General features: G+C 37.5%; 1 protein-coding gene across 1 annotated transcript; it reads left to right on the forward strand.

Moving 5' to 3' along the window:
• The first annotated feature begins 5,430 nt into the window (after positions 1–5,430).
• Positions 5,431–16,235, forward strand: LOC144445409 (uncharacterized). Its single transcript, XM_078134948.1, has 4 exons — positions 5,431–6,424; positions 11,448–11,561; positions 14,131–14,264; positions 16,209–16,235. Exons 1-4 carry the CDS (start codon positions 5,431–5,433, stop codon positions 16,233–16,235), a joined length of 1,269 nt encoding a protein of 422 aa, XP_077991074.1.
• Positions 16,236–17,378: the final 1,143 nt, after the last annotated feature.

Genomic DNA, 17,378 nt, shown 5'->3' on the forward strand with positions numbered 1-17,378 from the left:
AGAAAGCCCGAACGTCTAGCAGCAAGACTCATGCATATGTACATGTACTATTTAGTTCACAACAAGTAAAACCATTTAGATTTAGTGACTAACTCAACCAAAAATGCATCGAAGTCCATTTTCTAAGTACACGTTTCTTAGTTTTCTAGGGACTTTTGCAGTAAAAAAAATACACGCAAATCCTTGTACATGTGCATGTACTCTATACACGTAGTTCTAGAATAAATACTGAAAACTGTTCCAGGGATGTAACACTGCTGCCCCTCCCCCCCGGGGGGGGGGGGTACTCAGTGTAGTAACGGCATATATACTTGTATGTACCGCGGTTTTGACATCCCCCTCCCCTTCGACGTACATGTACAAAAGTCATGTACATGTACATGTATGGTACATTGTACGTATTTGTCCTTTTCGGGATAGCCACGAAAATAGTCCCGTGCCACATCGTTTAAAACGTTCATTTTATGGCGTGGAAAGGGTTATTTTTAGTGAATCATATTCCCAAAGACTTGCATATTATATCATATTGGAAGATAAAAAAGACATAACGCTTTCATAACGCTTATTTTACAGCCATTTAAAATCGATATGTTCATTTGTCATTTATATGCGACACTCACATTATTTAAAACGTTCATGGAATAAAAATGTGTGGCAGCCATTATCTCTTTTGGGATAAACGCAACAATGACCCCACGCGTCACGCGGGGGGATGAGTGATTTCATGATCGAATTACACCAAGACGTTAAGGCCTATTAAAAAAAATTTTGTGGTTCCGATTACGCTCAATTTTAGAATAGTTGGGGTAGATAGATTTTTTTTAATTTTCATACGTGAGTGTCAAGTTCAGGTAGTTATGTTTTCCGCTGTCTCCATATGGTCTCTGTGTTATTGGTTTCTTCCCATCAGATCACAGGGTAAAGGACAAATGATCAATTTTGTACTCGCGATTTTCCGGATTTCTAATATTATTTTCTGTATATTTCAAATAAAGTTTTAAATACTGTTTCCTCTCACTGTTTTTTTCTATTTCCTACCTGATATCAATGTCTTATCTGAGTTTATCAGCTTTGCATTAATTAGTAGCTTGCTAGAACAAACTCACTATTTGCCCAAATTAACGCATTATACCGTGAGTGTAAACATCTACTGATACCACTAATGGTAGCACACGGATTAAAAGACAAAAATAAGTGTATGAAAAAAAAAGATTTTGTCAATTTGCTATCAACGGGAAATATCTGAGGCGACGTCATCAATAGAAATGAGCGTCACATGCATGATGGCCCGTATCAAGTTTTCCCCCTTTAAATTGAGATCGTACTTATATTCACCGACTGCAAAATGGTAACCTACATGTACATATACATATTATGATGAACGTGAGTTATATTTTATGAAGGGATAGTAGATTGTAGTCATGTGGGTTAAGTGAATAAATATATATTAAACATCAAATATATCCCGCCCACTAGCTACGGACTACTGCACTGTTTATTTATTGGTAGTGTAGAGAAAACTGAGCAGTGACGACAAAATAAATGAATTAGATGTAATTACAAATATTAACATATATCACGCTTTCTATGACTAATAAGTGTATCGATTTTACAGCGATATTTATCATGATACGCGGATAACCTTTGACACTGCTGACTTCCGTTGTTGACCCAGAGGCTAGGTCGACATTCCAAAGACGAGTCTGTACGCATTCGATTCGTACTGTGCTTGCCATTTCGTTTATGTGAAAGTGCATAACAGTGTATTCGTCCACCTTGTATCGTTGCTAAAACATCGATATTCAAAACATTTTCATGTCTATGGTTCTCCGTGGTTATAGCATAGACAGATCAGTGCATAAAGTCGTGAGCGGTCTATAATCACTAACAAGGTTCATACGGCCAGACGAAATTGACAAAAGCAGTGCCGATAAATCACCAAATTCGTGAATAAAATAGCGTGTGACCACCCATGCTAAGCCATATGTGTATGTGTTGTTTTACAGTGAGGGCGGGAAGTATATATAAACCAAAAGGGTTTATGTAGAGCATAGAATTGAGTATCACCCACGTGTAGAGTTCGTGGGATCAAGACACAACACAGGCCGATAATATACCAGCGTTCCTACCGACAACTACATGTACGTGGACCTACTTGTAAGTTGTGGTAAACATACATGTAATAACATCAGGATAATCATAATCAAACAAACGCTGGCACAGTTGCGGTCAATGTTTAGGCAGTCTTATTTTTTTTTACTGAGCAGCAACTTTATGTAACACATTCTACAATATCCTGGTGAAATTTGGTCAGTATAAATTCACTACATAGCCATAGGAATTGAACTTGGTTTCATTCTACTATATAGTGTACTATCGTAAATAACATCACGTCCATGCATTTCACGTGGACCTACACGGAAGCAAAATGCGTGGACACAGCCACGCATGTGTGAAATCCCTCGTTTACACACGCGATAATCCCTCGTTTACAACGCGGGAATGGTCAAGAAACATTTGTCTGGTAGTGTACGTACGTACGTATATATGTATCATGATTATTGGGTATTTTTTAAATTTCAGGCGTATTCTATTGGGTTCTATTAGGTGCGTGCGAATTTAAGAACTTATCCCACGTACAACCGTTTATTTATATCACGCGCGGTTTTGTTCCATTATATTTAGAAATGTTCGGGTTGTCACCTGGCATTTCTCTGTCTCGCCAATTTTTCCTTTGAAAAAGAATATTTATTCGAAACGTCGGATTTAACAGCTATATATACGGACTGGTTTATTAGTTCCTTATGCATTTCTACGTATATATGTATGTATGTATGTATGTATGTATGTATGTATGTACGTACGTACGTACGTACGTACGCACGCACGCACGCACGCACGCACGCACGCATGCATGTATGCCTGCCTGCCTGCGTGCGTGCGTGCGTGCGTGCGTGCGTGCGTGCGTGCGTGCGTGCGTGCATGCATGCATGCATGCATGCATGCATGTATGTTTGTATGTATGTATGTATGTATGTATGTATGTATGTATGTATGTATGTATGTTATTGATGGTTTACCTTCTAATGCTGTGGATGGTGATGAATCTACCTGTATTCACATTGAAACTGATGGTACTAGTACCTTACCATTGTTGACCATTGATCTTGAAAGAGAACTTATAAATCCGTACATCTGATGAATAAAATTGTTATTAAAAATAGATGGGATTTCACTGGACAAGGTAGGTAAACGATAAGTTTATAAAGGTTCTAATACTGTGACAGTAGAAATGGGGTTGGTGCGGTGTTTCACTTATCAGATATGATATCTATTACACACCTACAGACAATTTTGTACCTAAAATAAACTAGTATAGAGGTGCTTAGCACAGTTTGGATGTACTAATCATATTGCTTATGGTAAGTTAACAATTGAAGCCACAAAAATCATCACGTCCACGTGTAAGGTCACGGTAGTTTCAGCCTTAAGGCAAACGCATATTAAACACAAGGTGGATGGGGGTGGGATAGGTAGATAGATAAAATTATGTAGGTAGGTTGAATTGAGTGTAGTACAGCTGATATAATACAGATGATGACATAAGAATAATCCATATATGGTTTTGGATTTCATTCTTTGTTTATTTGGCTGTATGACAAGAGGTTCCTTGCTATTAGTTCTACAATTAGTACAAAATGGACATACAGCATATATTCTTTAGAACATTATCAGCAAATATCCATAAATATTTTTTTTTTTTGGGGGGGGGGGGTGGTATGTTATCCAACAGCCATTTCAATGATGTTTGCGACTACATAATGGTGTATATCGATCATTAAATGATCTGAATATAATCTGAATATAACCTGAATATGGGTAGGTTATATCGTTCGCCACCATATTAAGTAACTAGTTATTGCAGTCCTTCCTTTCTTTTTAGCTACATTGGCCACTTGTATTGTCAAAGTTATCCGAGCTGTCGGTCTGCAGTCAATTTATTTTCATACATGAAAGTCTGTATGTTTCAGACAGACAGACAGACAAACAGACAGACAGACAGACAGACAGACAGAAATCAATATGTAACAATCAAATAAGTACAAACAAACAAAACATGTCATATGTATGTATGTCTGTCTGTCTGTATGTATGTATGTATGTATGTATGCGTGCGTACATGCGTGCGTGCGTATGTATGTATGTATGTATGTATGTATGTATGTATGTATGTATGTATGTATGCGTGTGTATGTATGTATGTATGTAAGTATGTTACATGGTTCCTGCTTGGCTCCCTGCGTATAGATATGTAGAGGAATCCCTCTCCTAGATCTATCTGCAGAGGGCGCAAAATATACCAATTGATTAAAGATAAAATGGATAAATGCCACCTCTTAATACATTAGGGAGCCGCCATTATCGTGACCCCTCCTTGACACAAATTTTCTTCATAACCCCCCCCCCCCCCACCATTTTACAATCATTACTCATTAACTGTTAATGGCTACAAAAATTATACAATTTGAGGTGGAGTGTTCCATCGAAACACCATACACACACGTGTAAATATGAATTCATACATACGCACGTATGTACGTACATACAGATCATTCATACAGTGATACACACACACTAAAACAAACACATACATACATACATACATACATACATGCATACATGCATACATGCATGCATGGAACTTATAAATCAGTCCGTATAAATAGATGTAAAATCCGACGTTTCGAATAAATATTCTTTTTCAAAGGAAAAATCGGCGAGATACAGAAATGTTAGGTTAAAACCTGAACATATCTGAATGTAATGGAACAAAACCGCGCGTGATCTATAAACAGTTATACGTGGGAAAAGTTCTAATATTCACACGCACCAAATAGAACCCAATATAATACGCCTGAAATTTAAAAAATGACCTGATTAGATTGGGAATGACAAGAATAATCTATCTATTAATTCCAAGGGGTTCCAGCGTTCCAAGACGGAAAATGATTTCTTCTTCCTTTAACCTCAATACTTTCTCATCACCAGAAACCTTACAAATTCCTGAAATAGACATCTGATACACTGTGATCGTTGGCAATAACATGCATAGATACGGGATAGTTACGATTCTTTTGTCTGGTCAAGCGGAGATGTTCCACGAAACGATCACCAAGACGACGTACAGTTGAACCTATATATATATATATATATATATATCTTCAAATGGAAATTCATCTGTGTTGGTAAACCATAGTATTCAATTTGAACTTTTGTTCCAAACACAACTAGAAAATTTACCTGAAATTTTCGACTGTACACTTCAGTCTTTGTCAACAGATTGACCCACTATTCAGCACACGTGTTTGTCTGAAGTGCACTTATTTTGTTTATGATTGTGTGTTCTTCCAACAAATTCATGGTGCAGCTATGGGGTCACCTGTTTCCCCCATAGTATGCAATCTGTACATGGAGCAATTAGAACTCCGCGCCATAGAAACAGCCCCCCATCCTCCATTATGGTGGTACAGATACGTGGATGACACGCACACAAAACTTAAAAAGTGTCACTCTCAAGAATTCACTGACCATCTTAACAGTCTTGACCCAGACATCAAGTTTACCACCGAGGAAGAACAGGATAGGTCTCTGGCTTTCCTAGACACGACCACAGTTATTCAGGATGATGGCTCTTTAAAAACTAAAATCTACCGCAAACCCACCCATACAGACCAGTACCTCAATTTTTACTCTAACCACCCTTTACAGCACAAACTAGGTGTGATCCGGACGCTTCATCACAGAGCAGATACGGTGATTACCTACAACTCAGATCGTGAAGAAGAAAAGACTCACATCAACCAGGCACTGTATAGGTGTGGATACCCAAAGTGGGCAGTAGATAAAGCCACAGTCATCCAGCCTCAAAAGTCAAAGACCATCCGTAAGAAGGAACAACCCAGTAAGGGTTTAGTGGTCCTACCTTACATCAAGGACACTTCAGAGGCACTAAAAAGAATCTTTACTGCTCACGGTATAAACACCTGCATCAAGCCCACTAAAACCTTGCGGCAATTATTGGTGTCTCCAAAGGACAAGACTAAAAAGGAACATGTATGTGGAGTAGTGTACCAAATTCCTTGCCAGGGCCAGACCAACACAGGCCAATGCAAAGATTCATATATAGGGGAAACTGAGAGATCACTCAAGACCAGATTTTTGGAACACAGAAGACCTAGTTCCAGCACATCAGAGGTCTCCCAACACATCCACATTGAATCACCCGGTCACTCGGTTAACATAAATGAAGTGAAGATACTGGTCACTGAAACCAGATATTTTGAACGGGGAGTGAAAGAAGCTATTTACATCCGAGCACTCAAACCATCACTAAACAGAGACGGGGGACGATACAAACTTCCAGGCACCTTTGACCCCTTATTAGGCTCACGTGTCCTGTAAGGTCACGTGTGCTGAATAGTGGGTCAATCTGTTGACAAAGACTGAAGTGTACAGTCGAAAATTTCAGGTAAATTTTCTAGTTGTGTTTGGAACAAAAGTTCAAATTGAATACTATATATATATATATATATATATATATATATATATATATATATATATATATATATATATATATATATATATATATATATATATATATATATATATATAGTTTTGGTAGTACTGGAACTCTTTCTTGGGTGTAACTCGGAGTTTCACGCATATTGCGATCATCAGACACTCTGAGGCCTACTCTCTGGGTGTGCTGTATATATAGAGTGTAGACAATAGAAATACCATCACTATTGTCTGTGTCGGTGGGTAGGTGTTGTATGTGTGGAGGTGTTGGTTGTTATTGTGTGGGTTATTGGGTGCGGACAAGTAAGTGTTGGCGGGTTGTTCCATGTTGGGCTTTGATGTTCCGTTAGTTAACGGGTTTAATGGTTTAGGTGATAGATGCTCTATTGAAGTTGGACAAATAAAACTTATTCTCGTGTCGGCATTTGGATATCAACTCAGTTCTTTTGTTTAGTGTGGAACTTTTGTCTGCTTTAATAATAGTTAGTTTTTCGGTTAAACACAGGTTGCATCGTTTTGTTTTATTGGTGTATGCTTGGGCTTTCTTGTTGATGGACCAGGATACGGAAAAAGGCTCATTGTTTCTTTTCAGTTTCCAAATGTGTTTTGATAGTTCTGTGCTGTTTTCGTGTTTATCATGTTTGAATGACTGTTTGTGGTTGGCGTATCTCTGTTTGAAGTTGTTCTCTGTTAGACCGATATATACTTTTGTTTGTTTTCCGTGGACGGTGGCTTGGTATACGATGTTTTCCGTTTGGCATTCGCCGTTCAGAGGGCAGGTGTCTTTCTGTCTGCAATTACAGGGTTTTTGAGTGGGTTTAGTTTCGCTGTTGGAGATGGTGGCGTTATGCGCTTTGATTATGGTAGCCATGTTTGGCATGCAGCTATAACTGACTTTGACATTGTTTCTGTTGAATATTTTGTGTAACTTAGAGTCTGTTGGGAAATGTTTTGTGATTAGGTTGAGGAATCGTTTGCCTACATTGGTGGCTACATTTTTGCTGTATGGTGGGTTAAACCAGATGGTGTTTCTATTTCTGTTTTTCTTGTTTTTCTGCGTCGGGGTGCTGGTGTACGTGATGTTCTCTTTGTGGCCGCTGGTTTTTAGTGCATTTTGGTACAGTGGGGCTGCCTGGTTGAAGATGTGTTCGTCGGATGATATGTCGGAAATTCTACGGCCGATGGCTGACGATATGTTCTTGATGATGATGGGTGGGTGGTTAGACTGCGTGTGTATGTACATGGGGTTGTCGTTGGGTTTCCTGTAAGGGTAATATTTACCGTTGTTGAGGTTGAGCGTTATGTCTAGAAAGTTGACGGTTTTCAGATTGGTGAGTATGGTTATTTTTAACCCCATGGCTTTGAAGGTTTTAGTTATGTCTTTTCTGATACTTTCTGATTTACTTCCGGTGATGTTCTTGAAGGCGGCTAGTCCGTCGTCCCTATATAGACCTATGTTTTCTTTACCGTATTTTTTGGCTAATTTGTGTAGCATGAATATTCCGACCAGTTCGCATATTTCGGCCCCGTCGTTGCTTCCCATTGTGACGTCAAATGATCCATTGCTACACATCTTCAACCAGGCAGCCCCACTGTACCAAAATGCACTAAAAACCAGCGGCCACAAAGAGAACATCACGTACACCAGCACCCCGACGCAGAAAAACAAGAAAAACAGAAATAGAAACACCATCTGGTTTAACCCACCATACAGCAAAAATGTAGCCACCAATGTAGGCAAACGATTCCTCAACCTAATCACAAAACATTTCCCAACAGACTCTAAGTTACACAAAATATTCAACAGAAACAATGTCAAAGTCAGTTATAGCTGCATGCCAAACATGGCTACCATAATCAAAGCGCATAACGCCACCATCTCCAACAGCGAAACTAAACCCACTCAAAAACCCTGTAATTGCAGACAGAAAGACACCTGCCCTCTGAACGGCGAATGCCAAACGGAAAACATCGTATACCAAGCCACCGTCCACGGAAAACAAACAAAAGTATATATCGGTCTAACAGAGAACAACTTCAAACAGAGATACGCCAACCACAAACAGTCATTCAAACATGATAAACACGAAAACAGCACAGAACTATCAAAACACATTTGGAAACTGAAAAGAAACAATGAGCCTTTTTCCGTATCCTGGTCCATCAACAAGAAAGCCCAAGCATACACCAATAAAACAAAACGATGCAACCTGTGTTTAACCGAAAAACTAACTATTATTAAAGCAGACAAAAGTTCCACACTAAACAAAAGAACTGAGTTGATATCCAAATGCCGACACGAGAATAAGTTTTATTTGTCCAACTTCAATAGAGCATCTATCACCTAAACCATTAAACCCGTTAACTAACGGAACATCAAAGCCCAACATGGAACAACCCGCCAACACTTACTTGTCCGCACCCAATAACCCACACAATAACAACCAACACCTCCACACATACAACACCTACCCACCGACACAGACAATAGTGATGGTATTTCTATTGTCTACACTCTATATATACAGCACACCCAGAGAGTAGGCCTCAGAGTGTCTGATGATCGCAATATGCGTGAAACTCCGAGTTACACCCAAGAAAGAGTTCCAGTACTACCAAAACTATTACGCTCTGCCACTGCGGTATAGAGCACTGTCTTAGCAGATTGATACTCACCGAGTTATATATATATATATATATATATATATAACTCCACATTTTTTACATGTAATGCAATACACTACATTAGTACTAATACAAGTGAATCTACTTGTAACAGGCACACTGTTCTTAGGGCCAAAAACATGATTAGTATTAATAATGAAACGACATGTACCACATCCAGTACGATCGCATGGAAATGAACCAGCATTAACTTCCAATTCACGTTGTTCTGTACGTACCACCATATCGCTAAGACTGGTATCACGACGCCAAGCTGTTAATGGTACTTCAGGAAATAATGAATTGGTAACCCTATTAGAACGTAAGATGTTAAAATGCTTGTATATAATGTTTTTTAACTCTAGTGGAAAAGGGATGGTATGTAAGAGCTAGTCTGGGACGATCGTTGTTACTCTTCTGATCATGTGATTTGATACAAGCTTCCCTAGACAAAGATGATACTTTATGTAAAGCCGCGTTGGTAACAGACATAGGATAACCACGTTGATGGAAGTACATGCAAAATTCAGCAGACCTTTCTCTGAAATCCAAATCACTACTACAAATACGACGTAAACGAAGTAATTGTGAATAGGGAATGGAATTTTTACACTTATTAGGATGTGATGAACTGCAAATATGAATGTGAATCAGTAGGTTTAGTATAAATAGATGTAGCTATATCATCACCATCAATCCTAGGGGAGATGTCAAGGAAATTGATAGTTAGTTCAGAAATATCATAAGTATACTGAATAGCAGGATTATTAACTACATATGTAGTTAATAAACTGCATAAGGTCCTCAAATTTGAGTGATGCTGCACCAACTCCGCCATCAATAAATCGTCTATATAGATCAGGTAAGATCCCTTGATACGAGCTGAAAAAATAAGGTGTTCTTGATAAGACATAAATAAACAAGCTAAGCATAACTAGGTCCAAGACAGCTTCCCACAGCAACGCCGCGTTTCTGCACAAAATACCTGTCATTAAAGGTAAAATAATTACAGGAAAGAACAAGTTCAGCCAATCTAAGAAGTACGTGGGTCAAGGGTCAAGTGCAGATCTTAAATTAAGGTAGTGTTCGATTGCAACTAAACCTCCATTATGTTTATGGAAGTATACAAGGACTTGACGTCCATAGAAAAAAGGTATCGTTGCTTACCTTGTTGGAATTGGAAGCCATTAAGTATTTTAAGAGCATGGTTCGTATCTTTAATGCAGGTAGGCTGAGATGCCACAATAGGTCGTAAAAGGGCATCTAACACGCGATGTGTTCCGTAGGGCAGTTACAAGCTGAGACGATGGGCCTACCAGGAATATTAACCTTACATACACATACATACATACATACATACATACATACATACATACATACAATATCAATCTTTTTATTTTGAATTTGAATTCCTTATAACATTATGAATTTAGCTTATTACCAAAGTAGCAGGTAAAATGTGAAAGTAGGTAATATTAGTTGAATCAAAGTTTGAGGGAGCCAAGTGGGGTGGGAGATTTTTGAATTTCGTCCTTTTCTGGTGCTATTTTAACATGTCAAATTTTGATTGTTATAGTAGCGTTACTGAAGACGACATGATTTGTGTTCTCCTTTGTCTTAGTGTAGTAATTATAGTCAATAATTAGGAGACTGCAAGTTTTGAATTTCAAAGATAGATACGTTGGACATGGCATCATTTCAACTTTTTGATTTTACAAATTTTGTATCGCAATTAAAGTTTGGAATTGTCTATCGTTCTAACATTCGATAGATTCCCTAGCAATGTCCAGATTATGGCAGATAGCTCTTCTTTATCTACGTGTAAATAATTGTCTATGCGACAGAAGATCTAGCAATATGTTATTCACACTGTTATTCGACCTGGCAAATACCTTATCTATGTGGATCATGGACGAATCAAGGTGAATTTGTTTTGTCTGCATTACTTTTGACAATTTCACACACGGCTTTGTTTGCCAGCAGGTGACGACGGCCGACGGGGTAGTAATTCATGCCTTCATCACCTGTTCACCATTCATTGACCAATCGATGTAGGTTAAAGTTGTTTACGACAAACTAAATCACTGCATACTAATTGTATAATTTAAGAAAGAATCGTTTTGATTGGTCAATTTTCAAGTTTTAAAATTACATTGCCAACAACTCTCAACGTCTTGGTGACTCCTAATCTTGTCCCCAACAAGATGGCAGTGTGCGAAACGCTGCAGCTCCTTCTGCCTCACCCGAGTATTATGGGTGTTTGAAGATGCCTTTGACGAAAGTAGAAGACTGCGGATCGGAGGTTGATGATAAATACGGTAAGGTTAATATTTGTCATTTACATCGTTAAAAATACGTCGACGTCACAGCAAGTGGTCAGTGGCTCAAGTCACGGACCTGTAACGTAGGTGATATTTGTGGTGAAAATATAAACAATTTGAGTTTGTTGATAAAACTAGAATCAGTCAAACTACAGAGCAAACAATTATTGAATGTTGTCAAGGTAAAGTTGTAAAAAGAAGTGTATTTTTGGTTTGTAAATGAATGTCGATTCAATTATAATTTTCGGGGTGTTTCGTGACCGGCGCTTGTCAGCAGACTCGGCCGCACAGACGTACTCGTGACAGGTTCGGGATTTTTACGGAATCTGTGTGTATTGATATAAAAAACACTCTCTGGTTACCTTTGAAATGATTGCCTTCGTACCCTGAATACAAAGAACTTTCAAAAAATGTCTAAATCGTGAGCAAGCGTGAAACTGACATGACGGAGCTTGGGCTACATATCGTTCGCCGGCCGATACATGATGTATGGTGTATTTGTATTTCTTTTCAACCTAAACCAGTTGTTCTATATCGCCTTGTAACGTTGTTGTTATTATTATTATTATTATTATTGTTGTTGTAGTAGTATAGATTCGGTTTACTTCATATCGTACATTGTAGTATACATTCTTTTTTTCTCACGTATTTGTTCCTAAAGCTATTTTGCTCACGCTCACAGTATATTGTACCATCTTATTTCAATTCTGGCCAGTTTCATAATAATGAATGTTATTGTTGCAACAAACTTTAGTTGTTTTGGATTAACTACCTTTACTCGTTGCACATAGATCGTGTCCTACAATACATCATACATGCGGTTATAACCTTAACGTGACAGTGTATATGTGTGTACGCAGCTGAAGTCACGGTTGTTGGAAAAAAAACCCAGATATTGTCACACGTAAATTAACAGTTTCGACAACTGATATAATGTTTGAGCGATCAATATCGAAGGTGATAAGAACGTGCATTTCGTGACGCCGAAACACGTCGTAATGGATGTCAAATGTCACGCCTGTCACGAGCACGACGTACTCGTGACAGGCGCCGCGACGTGCTCGTGACCGGCGCCTGTCACCAGACTCGGTCTTATATTTTACAAGGCAGGGAGTAGTTTTTTTAAGCCTCAGTTCAGTTGTGGGATAGGGATCGCCCGGCGTCTGTCTGTCTGTCTGTCTGTCTGTCTGTCTGTCTGTGTGTGTGTGTGTGGTGTAAACAACTTAAAGTCAAAAACCGCTCAACCGGTTGCCATGATATTTGGTGGGTCCATTACCTTGGGAAATTGCTCAAATCAAAATAATTGCATCACTGGTGTGTGATTTGGGTCAAAAAATGTGATTTTTGGACAAAACATTTAAACTCAGAAACTACTAAGCAGATTGGTGCGAAATTTGGTGGGAACATTGTTAAGGGGGTGTAAAGTAAGATTTGTTCATGACACGATAATTCCATCAGTAACATGCAAATTAGGGCTAAAAATGTGTCTTTTTGATAAAAATAAATCCATAATTCAAAAACTACTGAGCAGATTGACCTGAAATTTAATGGGAATGCATCTAGGGAAGTATGGACGAAGACATATTAAGCATACAATGATTCCATGAGTGATAAGCAAATTAGGTGTAAGAATGTTCATTTTTGGTCAAAAACTTATATCTCAAAATGTACTTGGTCAATGAGTCTGAAACTTGATAAGATGTTTCTGAAAGTGTTATTCTGTAGATTTTCTTCAAAACATTTTGACAAAATTGGCCCTAGCAACCATGACCACGCCCTTAACAACAACCAAATGGCAGTATATTTTGGTCAAATAACATCATCTGGTAGGCAAGTGAGTAAACATTCAATAAATGTATGCAAATAACCTAGCAACCAACCATGACCACGCCCATAGCAACAGCCAAACGGTCGTGTATTTCACAAAGATAACAGGGTTTAATTAGACTTTTGAATAAACATTCAAACAATATATGCAAATGTGCCTAGCAACAAGACCACGCCCATAGCAACAGCCAACTGATTACATATATTGTGAAGATAACAATGAGGATTAATAGACAATTGAATAAACATTCAAAAATGTGTAAATATGCCTAGCAACAAGACCACGCCCATAGCAACAGCCAAATGATCACGTATATTGCAAAGATAACATCAGGAATTCATACAAAAGTGAACAAAAACATACACAAATGTATGCAAGTATATCTAACTACTTGACCATGCCCATAGCAACAGCCAAATTATAGCATATGTCGTAAAGATAGCAACATGGTTGGATAGGCAACTGGATAGTCATTCAGCAAATGAACACTTATTGTTAGCATGGACAACCATGTGGATAAACATTTTTAAAAACTGTACAGTTGTGCTACAACGCCATTGGCGGTATTTTTGAAGGATTGTAAGGTGAATATTTGAAAAGAATAATTAGGTAAATTTGTCATGCGGTCTGTGTCAGCTGAAGATAAATATTCGACATACAAATTTAAAAGATGCGAGTTTTGTCAAATATTACCAAATATTGTTTTGATTTCCTTAAACGTGTGCATTACACCTGCAGTTCCTCCAAATGATGTGAATTATCCTGATGTCCTGCCTTCACCAGCGTATTATGGATGCTTGAAGATGCCTTTGAGGGACGTGTTTCGACGGAAAGAAGAACCAAAGACTTGTCGGAGGTTGACGATAAATACGGTAAGGTTAAACTTTGTCCTTTACATCGTTAAAATACATCGACGTCACAGTAAATGGTCAGTGGCTCAAGTCACGGACCTGTGACGTAGGTGATATCTGTGGTAAAATATAAACAATTTGAGTTCGTTGATAAAACTAGAATCAGTCAAACTACAGAGCAAACAATTATTGCATGTTGTCATGGTAACATAGAAAGAAGTGTATTTTTGGTTTGTAAATGAATGTCGAATACTTTACAAGGCAGTAATTTTTTGCAAAAATTTGAAAAGAATAATTACTATTGGGTTAATTTGTTATGCGTTAGCTGATGATAAATATTTGACATACAAATTTAAAAAAATGCAAGTTTTGTCAAATATTACCAAATATTCTTTTGATTTCCTTAAAGCGCACTGCTCCACAAATCATATTTTTTGCATTATATAGTTGGTGGTAAAACTACAAATCCAAACTGCACATCCACTTAATGAGATACAATACTTGCTTTTCCTTGTTCAATCTAGTCTAGTTCCAATTCCAGAAAAAGTCGCTGGCCATGGAAAATCGTTTTGTTGGCATTTTTGGGTAAAAGCTGGAAGCTAGGCAACTTTTCTAGTGTAAATTAATAGTGCTGAATCCATGAAACATGCCTTCCAAGTGAAATTTTGAGATCTTACCCCTCAAATCTGCATGTATTTAAATAAAATTTGCTAGAAAAAGACATCTTTGTATAAAACTACTTTTATAAAGCCATCATAATGCCTTTTTCATATTTTTGAGATATATTTTTACGAGCAATGTGTTTGGAAAATACAATACAGCGGCCTTGTTGAATGATGATGATGATGATAATAATAATAATAATAATAATAATAATAATAATAATAATAATAATAATAATAATGTTGGATTCTATTAACCTCTTCAATACCATAGGCATGTATTAGCATATACCACGCCCATTATGTGAATTAGGTTGAAAATGTAGCATGGCTGACTTTTGTTGACAGTATTGAGATAATTAACCAAACTGAGTCCAGAAAAAAAGTCCAGAATTGCTCCAGAGTACCAATATATTATACATGTATATCATTGAATAGCTATTGAAGACAACTTTCAAAAAATAGCGCCAATGGCGTTGTAGCACAGCTGTACTGTACATTTTTAAGAATGTTTATGCACATGATGAACCATGTTAGGTATAGGTGGTCATTTGCTGAATGACTATCCAGTTGCCTATCCAACCCTGCTGTTATCTTGGCAATATACATGATCAATTGGCAGTTGGTATGGGTGTGGTCATGTTGGTAGACATGTCTGATAGATTTTGTTAATGTTCATTCACTTGTGTATAAAGTCGTTATCTTTGCAATATATGTGATTATTTGTCTGTTCCTATGGGCGTGGTCTTGTTGCTAGGCACATTTACATATATTTCTGTAATTTTTGTTCACTTGTCTACGAATTCCTGTTGTCATTTTCATGAAATACATCACCGTTTGGCTGTGGGTATGGTTGTGGTCATGGTTGCTAAGGATATTTGGATATTTTTTAATGTTTACTCATTTGCCTACCAGATGTTGTTTTTGACCAAAATGTAGTGGATCTGGCCGTGCTAAGGGCGTGGTCATGGTTTGGTGAATTAAGGGACAATGTTTTTAACAAATTCTGCAGAATAACATTTCTACAAACATCAGACCAAGTTTCAGACATACTGCCCTAGAACTTTTAAAGATATACTTATAATAATAATAAGTTTATTTCCATGTACAAGCTAGGCCACCGGCCTTTCGGTACATAACTTATAAAACATTTACACATCTCAAAATCAAAGGTGTCTAAGGCGAAAAAAAAAGCAACAAAATACGAAAATTATCCCGTCGTGGGTCCTCTTTTTTTTAAACTATTAAAAATATATTTTGCAAGCCCCAAGATTACTTTTTTGTTTTGTGTTTGCATTAACAGTACAAAGTTATGATATGTAGAGTTTGAAATATAATGTTGAGGAATATAGCATGTTCTTATGTCAGAAGTAAAAGTACAAATCATTACAAAGTGATATTCATCATCTACTAAGTTTTGTGAACAAAATTTACAGATTCTGTGATTTCTCTCAATATCGATTTGTCTACCTTTAACGAAAGCAAGCTTATTTTCTGACGAGCATCTAATGCGTGCAAGTGCAGAGATGAGTTTTCTGTTTGGCAATACATTTATATACATTTCTGGTTGTAATGATGATTTAAAGTTTGCATAATGATACAGAGTTTTGTCTTTCCGGACATTATTATTCCATTCCTGGCATGACACTTCAACTACTCTAGAAATAAACAATGCCAAGAAAAATTCAGGATTACCAACCTCTTGTGCCATCCAAACATCATTAAAACCATAAGATTGTAGCAAAAAACGGACTTGTGATGCCCAGGTATCTTTTCCATCTCTATCCATAATATATAACATTTTATACGTTCTGAAAGGAAGTCTGGAACGGTCCATGTGTATAAGCTTTAACCAATATTTCACACAACGTTTGACACACTGGACATGGAGCGAGAGTCTTCCACACTCTCCAAGCACTGCGCAATATGAAGTAGTTGTCCTAACTCCTAAACTTTTTCTGCAGAACTTCAGCTGTACCCGTTCTAAAACTATGTAGTATTTGTATCCCCATACTTCAGCTCCATATGTTAAGATTGGTTTGACTAGGGAATCGAATAATTTGAAGTACAGGCCTAACGGTAGATTTTGAAAATTATAACAAAATTTACGCAAAATGTTCATGTCTTTGTTTGCTTGCTGTGAAAGAGTATGAACTGCTCTGCCCCACACTCCTCTACAAGAGAAAAGCATTCCAAGATATTTGTAAAAACTGACACATTCTAATTTACGTCCGTCATAAAACCACTTTTCCTTTTTAGTTAAAGTTCCACCAGCTTTAAAAACAACAATTTTCGTTTTGTCCACATTTACCTTCAGTTTCCATTTAACACAATATTGACGTAACATATTAATTAGTCTTTGCAAGCCATATACAGTGTTCGAAAAGAAAACTACGTCATCTGCAAACAACAAAAGAAATAGATCGTACAATTCATCGATCTGCACACCTGTGTTACCAGAGTGCATTACACA

Source organism: Glandiceps talaboti, chromosome 14 (assembly GCF_964340395.1).
Source record: "Glandiceps talaboti chromosome 14, keGlaTala1.1, whole genome shotgun sequence".
Classification (NCBI taxonomy): Eukaryota; Metazoa; Hemichordata; class Enteropneusta; family Spengelidae; genus Glandiceps; species Glandiceps talaboti.

Excerpts from the sequence above, each read along its gene's own strand:
- LOC144445409 (XM_078134948.1), top strand. The coding sequence starts at position 5,431 with ATGGGGTCACCTGTTTCCCCCATAGTATGCAATCTGTACATGGAGCAA. Across the intron at positions 6,425-11,447 it reads GGGACGATACAAACTTCCAG|ATGGCAGTGTGCGAAACGCT; the intron begins GCACCTTTGACC and ends GTCCCCAACAAG. Across the intron at positions 11,562-14,130 it reads GGAGGTTGATGATAAATACG|TTCCTCCAAATGATGTGAAT; the intron begins GTAAGGTTAATA and ends TTACACCTGCAG.